General features: G+C 41.8%; 1 protein-coding gene across 6 annotated transcripts in view; it reads left to right on the top strand.

The window, feature by feature from the left end:
• RBM33 (RNA binding motif protein 33) overlaps nt 1–25308 on the top strand; it is a 146268-nt gene that overhangs the window by 6338 nt on the left and 114622 nt on the right. For 3 of the 6 annotated variants that reach the window (XR_012157626.1, XM_073334565.1, XM_073334564.1), the window contains exons 1-6: nt 1240–2018; nt 3275–3353; nt 11024–11072; nt 15860–15936; nt 23103–23415; nt 24934–25047. Coding sequence is in view for 5 of the 6 variants with exons in the window: in XM_073334565.1 (XP_073190666.1) it covers nt 1925–2018; nt 3275–3353; nt 11024–11072; nt 15860–15936; nt 23103–23415; nt 24934–25047 (726 nt within the window). In the remaining variant the exon portion in view is untranslated. Of the gene's footprint in view, nt 1–1239; nt 2019–3274; nt 3354–11023; nt 11073–15859; nt 15937–21030; nt 21130–23102; nt 23416–24933; nt 25048–25308 lie in introns of those variants that run through there. The other 3 variants (XM_073334568.1, XM_073334566.1, XM_073334567.1) reach the window with 3 other exon arrangements.

Here is a 25308-nt window from a genome sequence, read left to right as displayed (position 1 = left end):
AGTCAAACAATGGACCACTTTTTTCACTGATGTCCTTTTAAGTCTACCCTTCAATTGGGAAATCCTGGTATGTTTTAGCCCACAAATGTTCTTGTTTTCTTCCTGTGCCACCTGTGAAAATTAATGTAGAGTGCCGATGCCCTCAGTGAGTATCTTTCAGCCTTGCATCAAGTACCTGATATTATCCAGGGTGGTGAGGTGGGAAGAAGGAGAGAGTCATTTTGTTGACTCACTACCTACTGTAGGAGAGCTTCAGGCATGCATGTGGGCTGGTAGGAGCCACTTTTGCAGCAAGTCTTGTGGTTTCCTGTCAGACTGGGGTTTATTTTTTGTGCCTGATTTCTTCCTGCTGCTGTCCGAGAGTTGTGGAAAATGTTTGGCTGTCAGTCTTACACTACCTTGAATGATCTCTTACAGTATGTACTAATTAGTTATGCTAAACAAAAAAGTTTACTTTTGGTTGTATTGTGAGTTCCTGATATTCTAGTATTTTTTTCCTTTTTATTTGTAGCTTCAGAAATGAAAAATTTATACTTGATTGTGACTTGCTGTTCTCCAAATAACACTGGTCATGCAATGAATCAAAAACCACTTTAATGTTTAATATCTTGCAAACCATAAATGTTAGAAATGAATGCTGTTCACAAGGGGTTCCTAAATTTCTTTCTATCATGACTCCGTTCTTGAGTACAGAAATACTTGTAACCCTCTTATTGGGCTCTTGTAATAATACATTTCAAAGTATTGAGTCAAATTTTGATAGTACCATGGTAATTTGTAACTCTCACTTTTGGTCTGTAGATTAATTTGTATTATGCTAGGCAAAGTACAAAAATGAAAGAATGGTCCCTTTTCCCCGAAGTGCTTATGGTCTAAATACATGAGACAACGAGAGACTATGACGGACAGACATGGGAGGCTCAAGATAAAAAGTGTGACAGTCATGATTCTTGTATTAAGCAGTGTCTAGCCATTGTTGAGTCTTTGGTAAGAATCATAGCAGAGGCAACTTTAATGAGAGATTTGAAAGAGGATAATGTAGCTTTGTGGCTCTTTACAAGGAGTTCCTCTCATGGATAAGGGATGGCATGGGAGAAAGTGCAAAGATATTTAGAGGACACTGATGAGTGATAAAGGGACTAATGGATAATAAAGGCTGGTAGTGTTGGTAGAATGGAGGGAAAGGTCTTCAGTAGAAACTCTTGCTGGAATAGTAATATTAATTATGGATGTGATTTTTTTTTTGTTTGTTTTTTTTGGGGGGGGGGGCACTTCTATGCCGGGAAAAGCCCTGGTATAGATTGTTATACCACAAAAGCACTTTTCAAATGGTATAATTTATTTTGCTCAGTATAAACTATACTGTCAAAAGCACCTTTTTTTGCTTATTAGAGCTGCATCTACAGTAGGAGAGGATTTGTCAGTGTAGTTGCCCCTTTTCTAGTGTAGACCAGGCTGAAGTAAAGGTTGATGGCAGAATACATACCATTATAAGAAATAAGTAGGATGAAGTTAAGCCCCAAAGAGCCATAGGGCTTATCTACACACAAAAGTTGGTTTTATTGCTTTAACTATACCGATATAGTTAAAGTGGTATAACTCCCCCATGATGGGCATGGTTGTACCAGTATAACCTATTCCCCTTTTTGTACGGAATAAGCTGTACTGGTATAAGGTACCTTTTTACTAGTATAACGTGCCCATGCTACGGGCTGTACCTGTAGAACTATTGGTAAAAAATCACACCCAACTGACATGTTATATTAGTATAAAAACTGTGTAGAGTAGACCATGCCTGTGAGTGGGAAAATGGAGAGAGTGGTACGTAATCGGAGCTATAATTCAGGAAAATGGTCTCTGTAGCAATATTTGATTATAAGGGGATCAAGATAGTATTTGTAAAGCTGGAAAGGAGGAGGTTTTAATGGTCAAGAAGCAAGATGATGTGAAGTCCTGGACAAGCAGAGGGCAGAGAAAAAGCTGGATCTCGGATGCTATGGAGGAAAAAATATTAAAATGTAGATACTGCTTGGATGTGGAGTGCTGCACTAATATGCTAAGTAGTTGAGTTTGCTTGCTTAGGACCTTAAAAAGGGGTGTTTTGTTCCTTTGCCAGAAGAAATCTAGAAAAATTCCTCTTGCCTTTTATACCTCATCAACAATTTTAATGGCATGGGGAAGTATAGTGACTACCATTTTAGTTTGAAAACTGTTGTATTAGTGATGACTGCCCTAGCTGAGTTTTCATTATTTTTTATGCTCACCTTGGGTTTTCCGTGAGTACCATCAATGAAACCTGCATTTAAATTAGACAAAAGGAAGATAACTAAGGTTGGCCACTGGGTGAGGGAATTGTCACAGCAGGATGCCCAGTTGAACTGGAGGTCCTGAACACACAAAAAATCCTAAGTGGAAATTGAAAAGGTGTGGGTTTTTAAAGGCTTATTTCAAACCAAACCATCAAAAAATCATTCTGAGATTGGCCCTAATTTGGTACCCGTTGGTCGTAAGAGATAAATAATTGTACTTATTCTAGTCAGGAAAGTGATTATGTAAAAATGGCACCTGTCTTATAGAAGCCATTAAAACAAAAAAAAATGTTAATCCAAAATTCTAGTGATAACCTTTTTTCATACTATTGCCATATTCCAGTTGGGGATGGGGAATGGATTATGCTGTCCTCACAAGAGATGATCCCTCTGGGTTACAGGTCAGATGTATTAGCTGGGCAATATGGGGAAGATTGTTTGAACGCTGCATGCTGCACCTATTTTGTGGATAAATTTAGGACTTCAGTTTCTGAGGCTGCCAAATTGTCGCCACTTACAAACAAATTCACTTAAAAAGCAAAGTATTTCCAGATGATCAGTCAGCCATAACTTGGCTTTTTTAGATAGTGTTTAAATACTTTTTACCATCTGAAATTTGGTTTCACTGCAGACGTAGCTTATTTTCTGCTTGTGGGCTGACCCTTTGATTGTAAACTTTTCAACAATATGCTGACATCCTTTCCTACGTTCGATTTACCCCATTGCAGCGTCACCTCCATTAGCAATAAGACCTCTACATCTTACTGTTACTACTTGCTTACTAAATAAGACCAAACTACATCTTAACTTTTTGAATTAAACAAATACTAGAGAAAAATTGTAAAACCACAAAGGGTAGGACAGTAATTCCTAAAGAGAACAAGTCATTGCTTCAGGATTAGAAAACTTCTGTGTTTCCTTTATATTCCAGTAAGAACTATCTAATGTAGTCTTCTACTTTACAGATGATGACTTTGATCAGTTTGATAAGCCTGGTGCGGAAAGGTCTTGGAGAAGAAGAACTGGAGACGATGACTGGGACAGGTAGTTAACATTTTTTCATGTTCAGACATTGAATTACATTGCTTTAGTTTAGTGGAGTGGCATTTTGTATTCTAATCCTTAAAACAGTGCAAATTCAGATACTAATGAAGCTGTTGGCAGCTGTGTGTCAGCGGATGCTAAATGTTGCCAAACATATACCTGCCTTGACAAGTCTGAAGGCATGAACAGATACAATACAGCATAGAATAGATTTTTAAATGTTGGATGTATGTAACTGTTTTTACAGTCAGCTTTCTGACTACACTTACCTTCTGAACCACTGAATAGTTAAAGCTATTTTAGCCAGTCTTTGGAGGAACATGCCGTAAACAGCTGATAACTCCTGTTAAAACTTGTGATCTTTGGCTACTGCTTTTAAAAAAATAAATTCATATCTTTAGTCTGATTCATTCTTTTTTTTGGCAATGGGGGTCAGGATGGGTGGATTTCTTTTAGATTTTCTGTTGAAAAATATAAAGCTATTGAAAAGATCTGAAAGTGTAATGAAACTTAGGGCTTGTCTATACTGGCAAGTTTCTGCGCAGTAAAGCAGCTCTTTGCACTTAAACTGCAGATGTATACATACTGCCAAGCCACTTTGTGCGCAGAAACTCCTCAATTGCAGTGCTGCAAAAAAGCCACCTCAAGAGTTGTAAGGCTATTTGCACAGAGGCTCCAGCATTCTATTGCCAGTGTAGATACTTGATTGCTTTCTGCGCTGTAATTGGCCTCCGGAGCTGTCCCATAATGTCTCAAGTGACCGCTCTGCTCATTGTTTTGAACTCGGCTGCCCTGGAGATGTGCGCTTCTCCCTTTTCAAAGCACTATTTCTGACAGCAGTTGTGAGCAGTTGCATGCTGTGCTGATCTGCTCCAGGACACAAAGCAAACCATTAATGTGGAATGCTGGTGCTGTTGAACACAGAGGTGTGTGTGTAAGAGATTGCTGTGCAGAGCGCTCCGGGAGAGAGGCGGGGGCTGATGTCTGGGTTCCCCCTGCCTCAGGACTGGTTGCTTCCTGCCGCTGTCTGAACTTCCAAGACAGCATGCTGACACACTTGTCCCCCAAAACACAGTCTCTCTCTCCTCCCCCCTCCATATGTGCACACACTCTCTGTCTCACACTTCCCCTGCCCCCACTTCAGTTGAAAAGCAGCTGGCAATGTAGTAGGATGCCCATGGAACAATGGGATTGGGAAACTGAATCATGTGATGCTGTTCCTGCCCCATGAAGGATTGCAAACCCTTCCCAAAGCACCCTGCGGCCAGTTACACAGTTGGATAGCTACCACAGTGCACTGCTGTCTTTGCCTTTGCAAGAGCTGCTAATGTGGATGCACTCCAGTGTCACAAGGCGCACAATGTGGACATGCAACAGAGATTTAATTCCAGCCTTTTAATAAAAGTGGTATAACTTGCAGTGCTGAAACTTTCCAGTGTAGATATACCCTTAGTTGGAAGGCAAAGGTATGTTCTTTTGTATTGAGTCCTACAATCCAACGACACTTGTCAAGCTATTTGCCAAAAAGGTTAACACTTTCTTTTGCAGACATTTAGTATAGTGAAACCGATGTAGAGTCTAATCAAAGTCCCTAATTGATTTAATGCTTTTGTCTGATCTTTCACTCAGTTTACAGTACAATTTTTATCAACTCTAAGGGTATGTCTAGGCTACAAACTTCAACAGAGAGCCACAGTAATGGGTTGTGGTGTACTGTGCTCTATCTGGCCCTGCAGTTTGGGGGCCTGTTACAAATTATGTGGTGCTTACTGCACATCTATCAGTATAACACTGACAATGCACCTATTAATTTTATGGTGCTTTCTGTACATTTATGATTTAGGCTGTTTGTGACAACTCATAGGATCAGTGACAGTGTACAATACCAGCTGTGGGGTTGCTTTCACTACTTTAGGCATTCTGCAGCATGTGTTGGGAACTAATAAAGATGAATTATTTTCCAAACAATTCAGTTTTATTTACTAATGAAAATACCTAAAAATAACTCTGTGTAAGTTAAAAGCAGATACATTAAAACCTTAATACATTTATGGAACAGAGCTTAAAGAATAGAAAGGAACATTCATTTCCATTTTAGCTACACATGCATCAAGCGTGGCACTCACAGGTCACTGTATTTATATTGTCCTTAATGTCTGCCAGTGTGGAGCGGTAGGGGAAGGGAGACGGCCCTGGTGCCATGTGGAATGTTGTGGGAGGGGGGTGCAGGGAGGTGCTATATTGGAGTTCTCTATGGACTGAACAGGCAGGTGAACCTGGGATTGTTGAATCTGTAGGTCTGCATGGGTCTGCAGTATCCGTGTTTTCTCCTGGAGAAGTCCCATTACTTCCTGGTGCATCTCCCTCTCCTTTTCCTGCTGGGACTCTTGAGCTTTTCTTCTGTCCACTCTTTCCCTCTCTGTACAATCTGCAGTATTCATCTTCCAGGCCCTCTGTTCACTGTCTGATGCAGCATTGGCTCGCAGAACATGTCATCCCATGTCATCCTTTTTCCTCCTTATCTGGCTCAGGTGCTCTTTGGGTGTGGAAGGGGAATCACCCAACAGCAGCAGCCACAGATAAAACGCACAGAGGTACTTTATCATTATAGTCACAAATGGAAAGCAAAAGATAAGATTTGGAACCACCTTCCCTAAAATTTTAAACAAGACATGTTTATTGGACAGTTCTGCTTCAGAGTACTTGTGCTCAGCAGCTGTAGTGAGTATGGCCTTTCAGGGATGAGAGAAATGAGGAGGGAGTTGCTCCGTGGCATGAATTTGAGTACAGGGAAATGGCATTGAATAGTGGCAGCATTTTCCATAGGTGGTGGTAATTTTAGCTGATATCTCACTCATGAGGGTAACAAAGGCACAGAGAGCACAGTTGCTGCAGGCATCCCGAAGCCACCCAGGCTCGTATGCTGTTAGTCTGTTTACTGCATTGGTGCGATCTATAGATATTGTTGATTGGCGTGGGAAAGTGTCCTACTGCAGAGGAAGAAATAAGGCAGCTCTCCCTAGAAACCTCTGGGAGAGGATTGCTGTGTACCTCCATGGAAGCTTCATCGAGATCTCTCAGAAGGATTCAAAGGACATTCTCCTGAAAGATAAACAAAGTGTTTCTCATGCCCTCCACTACTGGCCTAACTTTACAGGGACATAAAAAGCAGATAAATGTCTAGCTCTTCGTTGTACCACTACCTTGTCTCGTACAACTAGATTAAAGAAAAGTCGATAGCTGTGTCTTTCTAAGTTGGGGGTGCCATCACTGTGATGGGAAACAAATTTACACATTTAACCAAGGTTCCTTCCTCTGCATCAGGCTTGCCTATGCTTGACTGGACTGCAGTGGAGTCTCAAACAGGTCCTGGCCTGCGGTCGCATGTCCCCCTCCTCTTCCTCCTCCACTTTCTCCCTATTCATGTCGGGGGCCTGTGACTTGGGCTCTTCAGAGGTATCTACGGTGGTGGTGGGGTCTCCCCCCAGGTATTGCATGCATCTCTTTGTAAAAGTGGCAGTTCATGACTCGGCACTGAACCAACTCTTTGCCTCCCTGTCCTTCTCATGTGCCTGCCGCAGTTCCTTCACTTCCATACGGGACTGCTGCTGCTCTCTGTCAGACCCTTTCTCCTGCACCTCCTGTGCAATCTGCTCATAGATGTCCATGTTTCTACTGCTAATCCATAGCTGTGCTTTCACAGCCTCGTCTCCCCACAGACCCAGGAGATCCAGTATCTCCTGTGTACTCCAGTCTGGAACGTGGAGCCAGCTGGGCAGTTTCACACAATGATGGAAAGTTGCTCGGTGTGCTTGCCAAGATGGACAATCGGGGAAAAGGCATTTCAAAATGTGCGGGGTTTTAAAGGGATGGGGTGTGTGGCTTCCGGCCTCTGTAACCCGTGGGCAGTGGAATTAGCAATTGTGACCAGTGCGGTTAGTGTTGAGCATTGTGAGAGAGCTCCTGGAGAACTGTTAGGTTGACATAGGTAATTCAGTGTCTACACTTGTGCTACATTGACCCCAGTACATTGACCATGGCTCAGCGCTGCTCAGGCAGATGGTGTTACTATGTCAGTGTAATGGAGAGTTTACATTGGTGGTAGACATTTAAGTGTAGACACATGCATAACTAGGTTGACGCAAGACAGCTTATGTTGACCTAACTTTGTAGTATAGACCAGGCTAAGCAGTTTCATCGGATCTATTGCCCTGTAAGTGCAGCAGTTATCACCTACTAACTTTTCACTTGCCTTCCAAAGTAATTGTCTCCCCTTCTGCTGTTGCTCAAGAGAGGAAGGAGGGGAGTTGTACTCCCTTGTGAGAGAAAAGGCAAGTAGGAATCCAAGGTTTCCCATTTTGCTGCCTTTGCTTTTAACAGATAGTGAAAAGGAAAGGAGTACTTGTGGCACCTTAGAGACTAACAAATTTAGTAGAGCATAAGCTTTCGTGAGCTACAGCTCACTTCATCGGATGTAGTTCACGAAAGCTTATGCTCTAATAAATTTGTTAGTCTCTAAGGTGCCACGAGTACTCCTTTCCTTTTTACGGATACAGACTAACACGGCTGCTACTCTGAAACCAGTAGATAGTGAGATCTGATTTTTCACTACAGTTTACTTCCATTGAGAGTGACTAGGTGACCTTCTAGAGGTTGGCCAGTACTCCTTCCTGTCCCACCCCACAACTGCCACTGTAACTGCAGGGTTTTAAGAAGCACTGTGCTGCTATTGTGATGAAATGAGGGCATTGTTTGCCATGAGCTTCTTGTTACGGTAAAACTCCACTTATAATGAAGCTTTTTTTTTTTGGTTAGAAATGCGGAAACACTAATTTTTTTAGTAAGGAGTTAAGGCATATGAAAGTTCAGGTTTTGAGGCGAGCTAGTCCATTTCTTTAAATGTAAATAGCTTCTTCATTGTGCTTCATGAATTTATTTTACTTCACTTTATATTTTAATTATATGAAGCAGTAACTTACCAGTATTAATTGAACAATACAGTTGTGATCGGCTTTGTTCGTACAAATTGGACATTTTTTAAATTGTAGTTACTACCAGGTGTTTATAATTTTAAGATTAACGATACTATTTAGTCATGAAGGTCACGGCAGTCACAGATTCTTCCCTGACTTCTTTGGCTTCAGCTCTCAGAGGCTGAAGTTTGGGCTGGGGCCATGCGCTCCTGCCCTCCACCCATCCCGCAGTGGTGGTGGGTCTTGTGCTGTCAGTCCCCACCACCACCACTCCAGAGCCTGCACCCCCAGCTGGAACCCTCACTCCCCTTCTGTACCCCAACCCCCTGCCCCAGCCTGGTGCAAGTGAGGGAGGGAGGGGAGATGGAGTGATGGGAGCAGGGCCTCGGGGTGTGGGTTTTTTGTTTTGTGCGATTAGAAAGTTGGCAACCCTAACCCCCCTATGCGTCATCTCTGGTAGTTTTGATCATCTCCCATGGCTTCTACCTTTTTGGGTCGCTACTTGGCTGAACCCCATCCCCCCACCATGAAACCCTTTTGAATTCTTAGATCACCTTATCCTTCCTTGGATATTGGAGCATGGTAACCAGGAGCTGGAGCACCTCTGTTACTTTGGAAGAGATCTAGGGAGCAATCCAGAATGCAAAACAAGACCAGGTTCTGGAAAATTGTTTCCCATTAGAATTTTAACAATGCTTTTTTTTTTTTTTTTTTAAACATTTGCCTCCTTGATGCGGTTTGGCTTTAAATTCTACTGGATCCATTTCCTTTACAGAGGTCTGTGCCTCTGTACAGAAAGGGGCCTAATTTCTGGTCACTTTACTAGGGGTGCACAAGACAGGTGCCTCCTATACCCACTCTTGTTTGATATTGCTATTGAACCTTTAGCAATCAGTTTGTTAATATACGGGTATTCATGGGATGAAGTTTGAGAACAGCAAGCATAAATGAATGTTGTATGCTGATAATCCCTTCTTATTTATTGCTGAACTGAAATCTCTTCCTCATCTTTTGACATTCTAAGAATATTTTTTGAACATTGTCAGGCAGTAAAACTACCTTATCCTTTTCTAAGGGCTGCTTTTGGTACCAGCCTTAGTCCTGGAATTTTCATTGGGCTTCAGCTGTGTTGAAATACCTATTCCATATTACCAATCAACTCTCAGATCTAGCAAGTGTAATTTGGATCTGCAGCTAGACTTACTGGCAAATAATTTGGAAAAATGTCAAGTGCTTAACCATTTCACTATGGGCTTGATTAAATATTAAGATGAATGTTCTACTTTGGTTGTTACCTCCCTGTTTATCTATCCCAAACTTACTTTACTGTAATTTATGGGCTGTTACTGATTTCCATTGTGGGAGAAGGTAAGAAAGCCAAGTTTTCTTTTCAAGCTCTGCCTGCCAGACATCTAAGGGTAGATTCTTATTTCTTAACACTAAGGCATATTCTGAATCCTTTATGCAAACTTTCAGAATCAGGGCTTGGAGAGCCTAATGTTGACGCTTACGGAATGGGAACTTCATTTCCTTCCTATTGTTGTGTTTTGGGATCTACATGCTACTGTCTCTTCCCCTTGTTCTTTATGCCACTGGAAAGATCTGGGCAGATCTAGCAAGGCCCTAAAGTTTCTCACCACATGCAAAAGTGGTTCTTTGGGGCAACCCAGAACTTAGTTATGGGAGAGAGGTTATGGGCAAGTCTACGCAACAAAATTAAGTCAACTTAAGTTACCTCAACTTACAGCCACTGCAGTATTTAAGTCTGTTTTTCATGTCCACGCTATAATCTCTCTGTCGGCGGTGCGCGTCCTCACCAGGAGTGTGTCCGCTGATTTAACTGTCAGCATGGGGCATTGTGGGGTGCTGAAAGCCAGAGTCCTGCTGCCTGGAGCGCTGACAGCTGTCAGGCAGCAACAGGCAACGTAAGCAACACAATGTCTACACGGACACTGTGTCAAGCTAACTACATCGACCTAAGCACTACTCCTCTCGCAAAGGTGGAGTAAAGTCAGTGTAGTGGGCGACTTACATTGGTGGGAGCTACATTTTAGTGTAGACGCTTAAAGAGAGGTTGATGTAAGCTGCCTTATGTCGACCTAACTCTGTAGCATAGGCAAGGCTTATAATGAGAAAGGAGTGGCATGAACAAAAGCATTCAAACTCTCCCAGCTATGAACACATCTCTTCAAAGGGGAGGAGTCTTTTTTTCCCCCAGGATTTCTCTTACCCTCCAAATGCAAGTTCTTCTCACTCTTCAGCTGTTCGTACTGGGTCTAATGGACTACCAGGAATGTTAGCTTCTTTGTGCCTCCTTAGTTGCTTAATCAAGAAGAATTACAGAGGTGAAAGGCATGAAGATCTCCACATGTAGGGAATTGGATTTGAGTATTTCGATTTGACTGTCTTTGGAAGAATGGCTTATAAAAGACTCCAACATCTTGAAAACATCCACCCTTCCTTAATATAGAAGTTTAGTGCTTGTCCCTTGCATAATGTACCTCTTTCCTGAGTAGTCATATTAATGTGCTGTATATTTTAAATAAATAAAATAAAATAAAAAGCGTTGTGGATTCAGTAACAATTCTGCTCTGACCATTATTGAAATTACTGTATACAATAATTATTCCAGAAAAAAATATATTTTTCTTCATGTGTGTGATATGGGTACTCTTAATATTCACTTATATTTTCCAGTGAACTTGAAGATGATTTGCTTGGAGAGGATTTGCTTACTGGTAAAAAGGTAAGAAATAAGCATGTTTAATGTATGCCTAATAATTCATTACAATTTTAAATGTGAACCTATATTTTACTCACAACTCATGCTGTCATGTTATATAACCATTTATAAATCATCAAGGATCTCCTATTTATTTGGGTAAAATCAACTTAAATACAGAAATCTGAAACAAGCTCAAAACAATTCTTGCAGTCCACTATGAAAGACAGCACAAACAATAGCAGACCTTTTAAACATATACGTATATCACAATCACCTAGATCATCTAAACAGTAAACGTGGTTGGAGAAATTCCATCAGCAACTTTCAGTGGAAAAAAAAACCTCATTTGTCAAAACTGAAACGTTTCGCAGAGATGATTCAATTTCAACTAAGTTTCTCTGGACCCCAGGGCTTTCAGTGTCTGTGACTCTGGGGCACCCTGCCTTGCAGATTGCCCCAGTGCTTCATTCCCTTTTGCAGAGAATTTCTAAATGTTTTGGTTTTGTTCCACATCAGAACCAATCCTTTGTGAAATGGAATTACTGTTCTCCACCGAGTTCTACTCACCAGTCCAGAGAGAACGAGGAGTACTTGTGGCACCTTAGAGACTAACACATTTATTTTGCCCACAAAAGCTTATGCCAAAATAAATCTGTTAGTCTCTAAGGTGCCACAAGTACTCCTTGTTCTTTTTGCTGATACAGACTAACAGGGCTACCGCTCTGAGTCCAGAGAGGTGGTTCTTAACACCAGTTTCTGCTTGGCTTATTCTGTCACTTAAGCAGTGCAAAAACAACACTTCCCTGATGCTACCCAACATTCCTCTCTTCCCTTCCTGTGGGCTGGCCTACGCTAAAGCTGTAAGTCGACCAAAGTTACGTCAACTTCTGTCCCATTCAGTTATGTAACTTACGTAACTGAACTCCCACACCGCGCTGTATCCACAGGAGACGCTGTCCCTCTGACTTACCTTCTACCTCTCAGGGAGGTGGAGTACACATGTCGACGGGAGAGCGCTCTGCCATTGCAGTAGTGCTGATTTAGCTGTAAGTATAGACAAGCCCTGAGACCCATTCCAACAGTTCTTTCTTTCTTGATTCCTCCCAATCTGAGATACCAGTGCAGCTTCTACAACCAGTGAACTGCAGCTCTTCTCTATCAAGCATGCACGCACAGGGTAGGGGGAAGGTAGGCAGCAGCCAGGGCTAATAGCCACTCCCACTTCTTTCTGTGCATGGGGCAACTACTAGGCAATGGCTTTGTCCTTCTCCCAGTAGGAAAATCCCTAATGTCAGTTACTGGGGGATAGATGGTACTGAAAGGTCAGATCCAGATGGAGGACTGCAAGAAGAACTGGACATCTAGGGGTCCCTGCATCACAGACTTCTGACTCCTGGAGAGAGAAAGAGGGAGACCCATTCCCAAAACCAAACTTCCTGTGATGGGCCAAAAACAGATTTTACTTGCTTCAGCAGGCTTACTCTGTCTGCTGGAGAGAGTGGGGCTTCTCTTCATTAACGATCTGGAGGATGGCATGGATTGCACCCTCAGCAAGTTTGCAGAGGACACTAAACTGGGAGGAGTGGTAGATAGCTGGAGGGTAGGGATAGGGTTCAGAGTGACCTAGACAAATTGGAGGTTTGGTCCAAAAGAAATCTGATGAGGTTCAACAAGGACAAGTGCAGAGTCCTGAACTTAGGACAAAAGAATCCCATGCACTGCTACAGACTAGGGACCAAGCGGCTAGGCAGCAGTTCTACAGAAAAGGACCTAGTGGTTACAGTGGACGAGAAGCTGGATATGAGTCAACTGTGTGCCCTTGTTGCCAAGAAGGCTAATGGCATTTTGGGCTGTATAAGTAGGAAGCATTGCCAGCAGAACGAGGGACGTGATCGTTCTCCTCTATTCGACATTGGTGAGGCCTCATCTGGAATACTTTGTCCAGTTTTGGGCCCCACACCACAAGAAAGATGTGGAAAAATTGGAAAGAGTCTAGCAGAGGGCAACAAAAATGATTAGGGGGCTGGAGCACATGACTTATGAGGAGAGGCTGAGGGAACTGGGATTATTAAGTCTGCAGAAGAGAAGAATGAGGGGGGGATTTGATAGCTGCTTTCAACTACCTGAAAGGGCGTTCCAAAGAGGATGGATCTAGACTGTTCTCTGTGGTAGCAGATGATAGAACAAGGAGTAATGGTCTCACGTTGCAGTGGGGGAGATTAGGTTGGATATTAGGAAAAACTTTTTCACTGGGAGGGTGGTGAAGTACTGAAATGGGTTACCTAGGGAGGTGGTGGAATCACCTTCCTTAGAGGTTTTCAGGGTCAGGCTTGACAAAGCCCTGGCTGGGATGATTTAGTTGAGGATTGGTCCTGCTTTTGAGCAGGGGGTTGGACTCCTGAGGTCCCTTCCAACCCTGATATCCTATGGTTCTATGAATAGGAAGAGAAAATAGAAAAAGAGGAGGCTACTCTGTTAAATACTAAGAAAACAAAATTAAAAAGAGAAATTGTTTTCTGAACATTTTCCTCACAGCTGGAGAATAGATTTTATGATATAACTTCATGTTAAACAGACCTCAAGTACCACAGGCAAATCTGGCTCTCTTTGGGTGCATTTTTAGTGGTTTTCACCATAAATATTAGTTTAATTCCATTCATGATGGCATTTGTGGTTAGTTCTTTTAAGACGGTAGGAATAATACCTAGATAGGAAATCCTTCCTATAATAAATTGGTGAAAAAACATCTCTCAGAATGGTCAGAGTTAGACAGATATGTTAATCCAAATATGAATAAATTCTAATCCATCATACAGGCAATGCAGGATTTCTTTTCAAAGTTACCTACTTACTCCTGGGGGAATTCTGCACCACTGCGCAATGCAGAATTTTGCAGAAATTAAGTGCGTGCAGAATTTCCTTTTCCCCACAGAAATGGGCTGCAGTGCGGTTAACTGCCACTAGGGGCTGCTGGACCCTGCAGACCCCATCTCGCACATAGAAGAGACTGCCAAGGGGAGGGGGAGGGAGCTAGAGAGTTCTTGGTAGCTGCAGTTCTCAGCATGCCCTGAGGAAAGGAGAAGGCAGAGTGCAAGAAACTCCATGCAAGCCTGGGACTGAGCATCAGGTTTCTCTCCCTCTGGATCCCTGGACTTGCGGTGTGTGTCTGGGCTGGGGGCAGGAGCCCCACAGCTGGGCTGTGGGGGAGGGAAGGGGACAAAGAAACAGGAACTGGGTTGTCATAGGGGTTTCTTTAACTCTCTACTCCTGGGGGAGTTTTTGTGTGTGTCTGTATTGTTACAGACATACTTGCTGACAGGTATTTTGAAAAAAGAATTACCAAAAAAATTGAAACTGGTGTGATTGTGTAGTGTTGTTTCGACAAATAACATTTGCAGAGGTTTAAAATATTGTGCGCAGAATTTTTAATTTTTTGGCACAGAATGCCCCCAGGAGTACCTATTGTTGTGCTTTGTGCAGTCTTATTTTAAATTTTTCAAGTGGCAGGACTCCCACCACTCTGTGAGATACTGTTCAAGAGCCTAATAACAAATCTTTTGGGAAGTTATTTCACTGATATTAAACCTAAATTGGTTTCTTCTTAATCTCAACCCATTACTTATAGCTAAACCCACCTTTGTATAATTTTTAATGCTTTTACTACTTTGAGAGGATGGGAATACTGTCACTTAGCCAAGCTATGTGTAGTTAGCTCTTTTTAGTTAGTCACTCATTGTTACAGATAAATAGAACAGTTGATAGCACGGCTAGCAAACTGGAAGCAGTTCAGAGAACGGCAGCAAAAATTACAGGTTTCAGAGTAACAGCCGTGTTAGTCTGTATTCGCAAAAAGAAAAGGAGTACTTGTGGCACCTTAGAGACTAACCAATTTATTTGAGCATACGCTGTAGCTCACGAAAGCTTATGCTCAAATAAATTGGTTAGTCTCTAAGGTGCCACAAGTACTCCTTTTCTTTTAGCAAAAATTACATAATTCTGAGTAACTTTTTTATCTTCTTTGAACTCCTTCCTATTTGTCCATATTTCTAACCTCTCTAGATCCTTTCCAATTATTTGTCTCTCCCTAGTTAGTATCCTCGAGAAATGGCAGTAACATGATGTTCACTCCCACCTTGGGGCATGCTACTAGATTATTTAAGTTGTTTATAAGAAGGCACTTAATACCAACTCTTCTGATACTCCTCTAAACACCTCCCCCACCTCATTACATTGCTGGTTGATCATTACCTTTAGTTTGTCCTTCAGCCAGTTTTCAGTCCCGGTGGCAGTGTTGAAATCTAAGCCAATTGGAATGAATTTTCCAATTTTCATGAGAGACTATATCGAATGCTTCACTGAAATTTAGGTTTCAGAGTAGCAGCTGTGTTAGTCTGTATTCGCAAAAAGAAAAGGAGTATTTGTGGCACCTTGGAGACTAACAAATTTATCTGAGCATAAGCTTTCGTGAGCTACAGCTCACTTCATCAATGCATCCGATGAAGTGAGCTGTAGCTCACGAAAGCTTATGCTCAGATAAATTTGTTAGTCTCTAAGGTGCCACAAGTACTCCTTTTCTTTTTACTGAAATTTAGATATGTTGTCTTCTACATCATTCCTTTCATCAGCTGATTATAGAATTCTTTCAAAAAGCAATCAAATTTGACCAGGCTTTTTCATTGTCAACATGTTGTTTATTGCCAGTATTCTTTTATTGTAGTGTTTAGAGAACCTTTTGCTTTGCTTTTGTTTCAGAAATACTGTGTTTTAAAAAAGTCATGAACATTTGTTCTTGTTTTATTATAATATAGAATCAGTCAGACTTGTCAGATGAAGAGCTGAATGATGATCTTCTACAGAGTGACAATGAAGATGAACAAAATTTCAGGTATGTGTTCTTTGTTTTCTAAATGTTATGGATTAATGTTTCACTAAGTTGCTGCTAAATGACATAGGTAAGTTATTAGGGAGACAAGGTGGGTGAGGTAATATCTTTTGTTGGACCAACTTCTGTTGGTGAATGTGTAAGCTTGAAAGCTTGTCTCTGAGCTCTCCTTCAGGTCAGGGAAGTTACTCAGGCCATGTCTACGCTACAAAATTTTGTTGACGTAACTTATGTCAGCATGGATCCATCATAATTATTAAATCGCTTGTGTGTGCGCACACTTGGCTCCTTATGTTGGTGGTGCATGTCCTTACCAGGAGCACTTGTATCGTTTGTATTGTCAATGTGGAGCATTATGGGATGGCTCCTGAAGGCCAGTAACAGTCAACATGAGCAGTGCTGTTTCTACACTGACACTGCATCAATCTAATCACGCGTTGACCCTGACTCTACGCCGCTCAGGGAGGTGGTGTTACTAAATGGGCATAGAGAGACACTTCCATTGCCAGGAGCCAAATTTAAGTGAAGAAGCTTCCACAGCTAGGTTGATGCAAGGCTAGGTTGACCTAACCCTGTAGTCAGGTTTCAGAGTAACAGCCGTGTTAGTCTGTATTCGCAAAAAGAAAAGAAAAGGAGTACTTGTGGCACCTTAGAGACTAACCAATTTATTAGAGCATAAGCTTTCGTGAGCTACAGCTCACTTCCTCAGATGCATATCGTGGAAACTGCAGCAGGCTTTATATATACACAGAGAATATGAAACAATACCTCCTCCCACCCCACTGTCCTGCTGGTAATAGCTTATCTAAAGTGATCATCAGGTGGGCCATTTCCAGCACAAATCCAGGTTTTCTCACCCTCCACCCCCCCACACAAATTCACTCTCCTGCTGGTGATAGCCCATCCAAAGTGACAACTCTTTACACAATGTGCATGACAATCAAGTTGGGCTATTTCCTGCACAAATCCAGGTTTTCTCACATCCCTCCCCCACCCCCATACACACACACACTCACTCTCCTGCTGGTAATAGCTCATCCAAACTGACCACTCTTCAAGTTTAAATCCAAGTTAAACCAGAACATCTGGGGCGGGGGGGGGGGGTAGGAAAAAACAAGAGGAAACAGGCTACCTTGCATAATGACTTAGCCACTCCCAGTCTCTATTTAAGCCTAAATTAATAGTATCCAATTTGCAAATGAATTCCAATTCAGCAGTTTCTCGCTGGAGTCTGGATTTGAAGTTTTTTTGTTTTAAGATAGCGACCTTCATGTCTGTGATTGCGTGACCAGAGAGATTGAAGTGTTCTCCGACTGGTTTATGAATGTTATAATTCTTGACATCTGATTTGTGTCCATTTATTCTTTTACGTAGAGACTGTCCAGTTTGACCAATGTATATGGCAGAGGGGCATTGCTGGCACATGATGGCATATATCACATTGGTGGATGTGCAGGTGAACGAGCCTCTGATAGTGTGGCTGATGTTATTAGGCCCTGTGATGGTGTCCTCTGAATAGATATGTGGGCACAATTGGCAACGGGCTTTGTTGCAAGGATAAGTTCCTGGGTTAGTGGTTCTGTTGTGTGGTATGTGGTTGTTGGTGAGTATTTGCTTCAGGTTGCGGGGCTGTCTGTAGGCAAGGACTGGCCTGTCTCCCAAGATTTGTGAGAGTGTTGGGTCATCCTTTAGGATAGGTTGTAGATCCTTAATAATGCATTGGAGGGGTTTTAGTTGGGAGCTGAAGGTGACGGCTAGTGGCGTTCTGTTATTTTCTTTGTTAGGCCTGTCCTGTAGTAGGTAACTTCTGGGAACTCTTCTGGCTCTATCAATCTGTTTCTTTACTTCTGCAGGTGGGTATTGTAGTTGTAAGAAAGCTTGACAGAGATATTGTAGGTGTTTGTCTCTGTCTGAGGGGTTGGAGCAAATGCAGTTGTATCGCAGAGCTTGGCTGTAGACGATGGATCGTGTGGTGTGGTCAGGGTGAAAGCTGGAGGCATGCAGGTAGGAATAGCGGTCAGTAGGTTTCCGGTATAGGGTGGTGTTTATGTGACCATTGTTTATTAGCACTGTAGTGTCCAGGAAGTGGATCTCTTGTGTGGACTGGACCAGGCTGAGGTTGGTGGTGGGATGGAAATTGTTGAAATCATGGTGGAATTCCTCAAGGGCTTCTTTTCCATGGGTCCAGATGATGAAGATGTCATCAATATAGCGCAAGTAGAGTAGGGGCTTTAGGGGACGAGAGCTGAGGAAGCGTTGTTCTAAATCAGCCATAAAAATGTTGGCATCTACTACCCAAGATCCATAAACCTGGAAATCCTGGGCGCCCCATCATCTCAGGCATTGGCACCCTGACAGCAGGATTGTCTGGCTATGTAGACTCCCTCCTCAGGCCCTACGCTACCAGCACTCCCAGCTACCTTCGAGACACCACTGACTTCCTGAGGAAACTTCAATCCATCGGTGATCTTCCTGATAACACCATCCTGGCCACTATGGATGTAGAAGCCCTCTACACCAACATTCCACACAAAGATGGACTACAAGCCGTCAAGAACACTATCCCCGATAATGTCATGGCTAACCTGGTAGCTGAACTTTGTGACTTTGTCCTTACTCATAACTACTTCACATTTGGGGACAATGTATACCTTCAGATCAGCGGCACTGCTATGGGTACCCGCATGGCCCCACAGTATGCCAACATTTTTATGGCTGATTTAGAACAACACTTCCTCAGCTCTCGTCCCCTAAAGCCCCTACTCTACTTGCGCTATATTGATGACATCTTCATCATCTGGACCCATGGAAAAGAAGCCCTTGAGGAATTCCACCATGATTTCAACAATTTCCATCCCACCACCAACCTCAGCCTGGTCCAGTCCACACAAGAGATCCACTTCCTGGACACTACAGTGCTAATAAACAATGGTCACATAAACACCACCCTATACCGGAAACCTACTGACCGCTATTCCTACCTGCATGCCTCCAGCTTTCACCCTGACCACACCACACGATCCATCGTCTACAGCCAAGCTCTGCGATACAACCGCATTTGCTCCAACCCCTCAGACAGAGACAAACACAAGATCTCTGTCAAGCTTTCTTACAACTACAATACCCACCTGCAGAAGTAAAGAAACAGATTGATAGAGCCAGAAGAGTTCCCAGAAGTTACCTACTACAGGACAGGCCTAACAAAGAAAATAACAGAACGCCACTAGCCGTCACCTTCAGCCCCCAACTAAAACCCCTCCAACGCATTAAGGATCTACAACCTATCCTAAAGGATGACCCAACACTCTCACAAATCTTGAGAGACAGGCCAGTCCTTGCCTACAGACAGCCCCGCAACCTGAAGCAAATACTCACCAACAACCACATACCACACAACAGAACCACTAACCCAGGAACTTATCCTTGCAACAAAGCCCGTTGCCAATTGTGCCCACATATCTATTCAGGGGACACCATCACAGGGCCTAATAACATCAGCCACACTATCAGAGGCTCGTTCACCTGCACATCCACCAATGTGATATATGCCATCATGTGCCAGCAATGCCCCTCTGCCATATACATTGGTCAAACTGGACAGTCTCTACGTAAAAGAATAAATGGACACAAATCAGATGTCAAGAATTATAACATTCATAAACCAGTCGGAGAACACTTCAATCTCTCTGGTCACGCAATCACAGACATGAAGGTCGCTATCTTAAAACAAAAAAACTTCAAATCCAGACTCCAGCGAGAAACTGCTGAATTGGAATTCATTTGCAAATTGGATACTATTAATTTAGGCTTAAATAGAGACTGGGAGTGGCTAAGTCATTATGCAAGGTAGCCTGTTTCCTCTTGTTTTTTCCTACCCCCCCCCCCCCCGCCCCAGATGTTCTGGTTTAACTTGGATTTAAACTTGAAGAGTGGTCAGTTTGGATGAGCTATTACCAGCAGGAGAGTGAGTTTGTGTGTGTATGGGGGTGGGGGGGATGTGAGAACCTGGATTTGTGCAGGAAATAGCCCAACTTGATTGTCATGTACATTGTGTAAAGAGTTGTCACTTTGGATGGGCTATCACCAGCAGGAGAGTGAATTTGTGTGGGGGGGTGGAGGGTGAGAAAACCTGGATTTGTGCTGGAAATGGCCCGCCTGATGATCACTTTAGATAAGCTATTATCAGCAGGACAGTGGGGTGGGAGGAGGTATTGTTTCATATTCTCTGTGTATATATAAAGCCTGCTGCAGTTTCCACGATATGCATCTGAGGAAGTGAGCTGTAGCTCACGAAAGCTTATGCTCTAATAAATTGGTTAGTCTCTAAGGTGCCACAAGTACTCCTTTTCTTTTCTTTTAACCCTGTAGTGTAGACCAGGCTCTGAGGTGTCATAGCTAAATACAAGATGAAACAGATTGTTAGGCATAAAGAGTTAGCACATGCTGCAAGAGACAATTGAAGGTGAAGTGGGCACTTAATACCTTTGCATTCCTAGGACAAATAGGAGTCCATGATTTCTAATATCTAGAAAAGTTATAGATTTAAGCTCCCAGGCTCACTTTTTGGTGGTGTTATGTAGGTTTCCTGTAACCTACTAGCCCTCCTTTGTCCCATGACTGCAAAAGTGTTAACTGTCCACTTCACCTTGAATGGTCTCTTGCAACATGTATTAACTCATATGCTAAACAATCTGTTCAACCTTGTATTTATTTGTTGACCCTCTGAGTATCTTTCTTGGACTGGAAGAAGAGCTCTGCAAACTCAGGCTGTCTCTACACTGCCACTTTCAGCGCTAAAACTTTAGTCGTTCAGGGGTGTGAAAAAACACCCCCCTAGCAACAAAAGTTTGAGTGCTGAAAAGCGCCAGTATAGACAGCGCTTTATCGCTGGGAGCAGTGCTGCTGGCAATAAAGCTACAACCCTCTTTCGGGGTGGTGATTTTTTTATCGCCGGGAGAGCTCTGACCCGGCAATAAAGCGTGACTACACTGCCCACATCACAGCGCAGCCAGTATAGACATACCCTCAGAAGCTTGTCTCTTTCCCAACAGAAGTTGGTCTAATAAAAGATGATCTCTCACCCACCTTGTCTCTCCAATATCCGGGGAGCAGCACAGCTACAATTACACTGCAACCAGTAGGTATTCTCACTGACTTTTAATGGAGTGCTAGGAATCAGGAATGCCAGATATTCAGGTAATCATTGCACGAGTAATTCTATATAGTAAAACCTGTTCATCAAAATCAATCCTTGCAAAAATTTCCATGTGCCAGAATAAGATTGTATCTGAATTATTTGCTTTGAAATGCTTTCCCTTGTATATGGATATATCCATGACACTTTTTTGTATAAACCAAACATGTTTCTACTGTATTTATGGCTGAGAAAGCAATTATCTTATAATTGCAGTGGTTTGTAAAACTATCCCTAAAATTATTGCTTGACCTAAAATTGCTTATTATTTGTTTTCAGCCCATCATTTAAGCATATAATTTATGAGCTAAAAGACATTTCGGCTATTGAATCTTAGCTTTCAGTTAACGGGTTTTTGTTTTTAAATCATTGATATCAGCACAAGTCCTGTTTCTCCATCCCCCCTCCATCACCATTGTAAGCCATGTCTCCTGCAGAACCCCAGGAATGCCCCCTTAACTTCAAGAAGTTATCTGACATCCTCTGAGTCTGTGGAGGGTGGCTCCAAATGCATGAAATTTGAATTGAGGACTGTGTTGTTGCATCCCTTCTTGCACCATGCAGTACTGAAACTTGTACAAAGGCTTTAGAGCTGAACAGTCACTCCCTGCCACATGAATGTTCTGTGGTGGTGTGTGTCCCTAACTCACTATAGCTGTTTGAGGGTACAGGCTAAAGAGGTCATATAGTCCAATACAATATATCTGACAGGTTGGAAAGCTCACTCTAGAAGACAAAATGGTGTCTGTCCTAAGATTGAGTAAAATCAGATCCAACCGCTGGTGTAGGCAGTGTATGAGTACCTGCACCGATGGGAGAACCCTTCCTCTCTGTATACGTGGTGTCTTCACTGAAGCGCGCCACGGTAGCATTTTAGCTGTGCATAAGCCTTGATTTATATGAACTCTTACTTTTCTATCTCTGGCAGCTGTATTACTGTTACCCATGGGGTGAATGCTTTTGCTGCTTTTCCCTCCAACTTCCACTCAAAAGACCTCCAGTCTGGGGCCAATTTGGTGTGCAAACAGCTTACAAATCTGTTTAGATCGTGTGGGCCCAAATTTTGAGGAAGTAGGTCCCTTTTAAGATAACTTGTAGAATTGTAACATGAGAAAGGAAAAAGTTTTTAAAAGTACAACACCCTTCCAAAAACATTTTTCAATCAAAATGTTCAGCAGATCAGTAATGGTGCATTTCAAGTAAATGCAATTTAAAACATCATACTTGTGAATCAACTTGTTTTCCTACTTTCTCACCAAATCTCGAGTTGGAGATTGACTGACTGTTTTTTAGGTGGTTTTGTTATCAATCGTTGCAAATTAAACATCAAAACTTAAATTCTAACCTTAGCTCATAAGAAGGATCGGAGTTTTCAAATAATTTCTTTAATACTGTTTTTAGGTTCACACAAATTCTGTTATTGACATAAGAGAATTTTTTTTAAACCTCCACAGGTCACCTTTAAAAGACAGTTCTTGACTGTATAAATTGTATTTTTTTTTCTCCGAATAAAAACTTAAATCTACCACAATAAATACAACAATCTAAATTCAAATTGATTGTTTCCTGTCTATATTAATGTAGTATTAAAAATGATTTAGTAGCTTACTTGGAGGCATTAGAAAGCAGATGCAGTTGAAGTCATTTTGTGTGTTTTTGTTAGTCTGGGAATTAAAATTGAATCCAGTCTGCTTGGTTACCGTGCAGGACTTCTGCCAGCCTGACCTGTTAGACCATCTGGTTGGTTTGATTCCCCATGTCAAATAATCTGCAGCTGGTGATAAGCTGTGGTACAGTATGCATTATGAGTTTATGGCATGCAGTCAAGTTGATGTGCAAGCTATATTTTTGCTCAATAAGTTAGAATACAAGTATTTGTCTGCTCCATTGTACTAAATCCTCACAAATGTACTCAATTGGTATATTTTCAACTTTGGTCTGAATCTTATCTTTTTTTCCCCCCCTTCCACTGCAGTTCTCAAGGTGTCACAGTTAGTCTTAATGCTACATCTGGCATGGTTACATCATATGACTTCTCTGAGAATGCTAATGATCATTCAATAGAACATGAGTCGGAATATGACCAAGGGGAGGACGAAATAGCTTATGACAAATCGGATGAACCTGAAGTATACTCTCAAGAGTACACAGGGGAAGGACAGTATGAAGGCAATGATGCTGAGCTGACAGAAGACCAAATAGAATATGCGGAAGAACAGGGAGAGGAAGAAATTTACAATGATGAAGTGCTAGACCTTGAAATCAATGAACCTCTAGATGAATTTCCAGTGAGTTTCTTCCTATTGTATCTCCAAAGATCACATTGCTTCACGTGCATCGTTTTTTAGACTGATTTGAAATCTGTTTACTTCCCTAGGGAGGGGGAGAAATTAGACCTATTATCACTGTCTGCCAGTTTCTTTATCTAGGCTGTGACAAAGTTTGTGTTGACAGCTTGTTTGGCGGTAGGTAATGCTCCTTTGTCATGCTGGAAGGCAGTTGAGAACCATGACCTTGAGCGTTGTATCCTTAAGGAAGAAAACAGCTTTGTGTGGTGGAGATACACTGCCAATTGTTAGAAGTACTTAATGCAAAAGCTTTTATCCAGGCTTTAGACAAGATCTGATAAAGTCCTTCCAAGGTGAAAAGATTATTGACCTGCTAAAGACATCTTTAAGGTGCTAATATTCCAAAGTGATTGATGTCCTGCTCATTCATCCTTTTTGTAACTGAGAACTGTCTCAATCTGAATAAAGAGATTGGAGGTTAGTTCAGAAAATGTCACAAGCATAATTTGATATCTTCTAAGCAGCATACAGAAGAGCATGTACTGATTTTAATTGCAAGTGAGTATATTACATAATCACAGTTTAAACTTCATTCATTTAGTAAGGAAAAAATCTGCTTAAAATATCGGCTGACATATTCTGAAAGTCCTTTGCTCTCTTTTTTTATTCATGTTTGTACAGCATCTAGCATAATAGGTGCTTGATCCTTGTTTGGGCCTTTTAGACAACACTTACATACAAATGAATAATAGCTATATACAATTAGTAGAACAACTTTTTAAAGAATAATGTAATATTTTATTTTTTCATTTTTAAAATAAAGATGGATATTGTCAATATAGTGCCATGGGGCAGATGGCACTTCAGACAAGCAAATATTCCAGATTTCCCTCCAAAGAATTTTTAAAATCTAAGGGCGTGATCCTCATCCCACTGAAATTAATGGGTTATTTGTTGTGGCAACAGCGGGATCACACCATATTAGTTATCTGTGTTGCTGTACACTGTTGTTAATATAATATTGTCAGTAGCATTAAAGGCCCTACAACTCTCCTAACAACGAGGAGTCCTTGTGGCACCTTAGAGACTAACAAATTTATTTGGGCATAAGCTTTCGTGGACTAGAACCCACTCCATGCATCTGATGAAGTGGGTTCTAGTCCACAAAAGCTTATGCCCAAATAAATTTGTTAGTCTCTAAGGTGCCACAAGGACTCCTTGTTGTTTTTGCTGATACAGACTAACACGGCTACCACTCTGAAACCTACAACTGTCCTAAAAACCCTGCTAGATTAACTGCCATGTGTAATAGAAAATCACACTAACACGGCTACCACTCTGAAACCTACAACTGTCCTAAAAACCCTGCTAGATTAACTGTCATGTGTAATAGAAAATCACAGTAATAGCCTGGATTTTGATGAAGCCTGTTTTCAATTGCTATAATCTGTACATGTATAGTTCTGAACTTTTACACATGTGGCTCTTCCTTGTAACTTGCTTTTATAATTGTTTTAGGATGAAGATTATATACAGTCATATAATGAACAACAAGAACAGGAAGAATATGTAGCTGAAGAGGAATTGGGGGAGGTCGCTGATTCCCAAACACCTACAAATGAATCGGAAGAGGTATGTAGTGCATCTTACAGAAATCTTGAAACAGCTGCTTATTGCAGAATTTATAATAATTTAGAATTGTTCAAATTGCTGGCTAAGAATTAATGCCAATTGGCTGCAAGCTGGCTAAATGCCAACAATTAATTCGTGATATCATCACTTTGTTTTTAGGATGGATGGTATGTTGCAGAAATGTTTTACTGTCCTTTGCTAGTTTTGCTAGCATCTGTGTTCACTTTTTTCTAATGACACTATTGGATTTAATTTTTTTTT

This window comes from Lepidochelys kempii, chromosome 2 (assembly GCF_965140265.1).
Source record: "Lepidochelys kempii isolate rLepKem1 chromosome 2, rLepKem1.hap2, whole genome shotgun sequence".
Lineage (NCBI taxonomy): Eukaryota > Metazoa > Chordata > Testudines > Cheloniidae > Lepidochelys > Lepidochelys kempii.
This window is presented reverse-complemented; position numbering and strand designations above follow the sequence as displayed.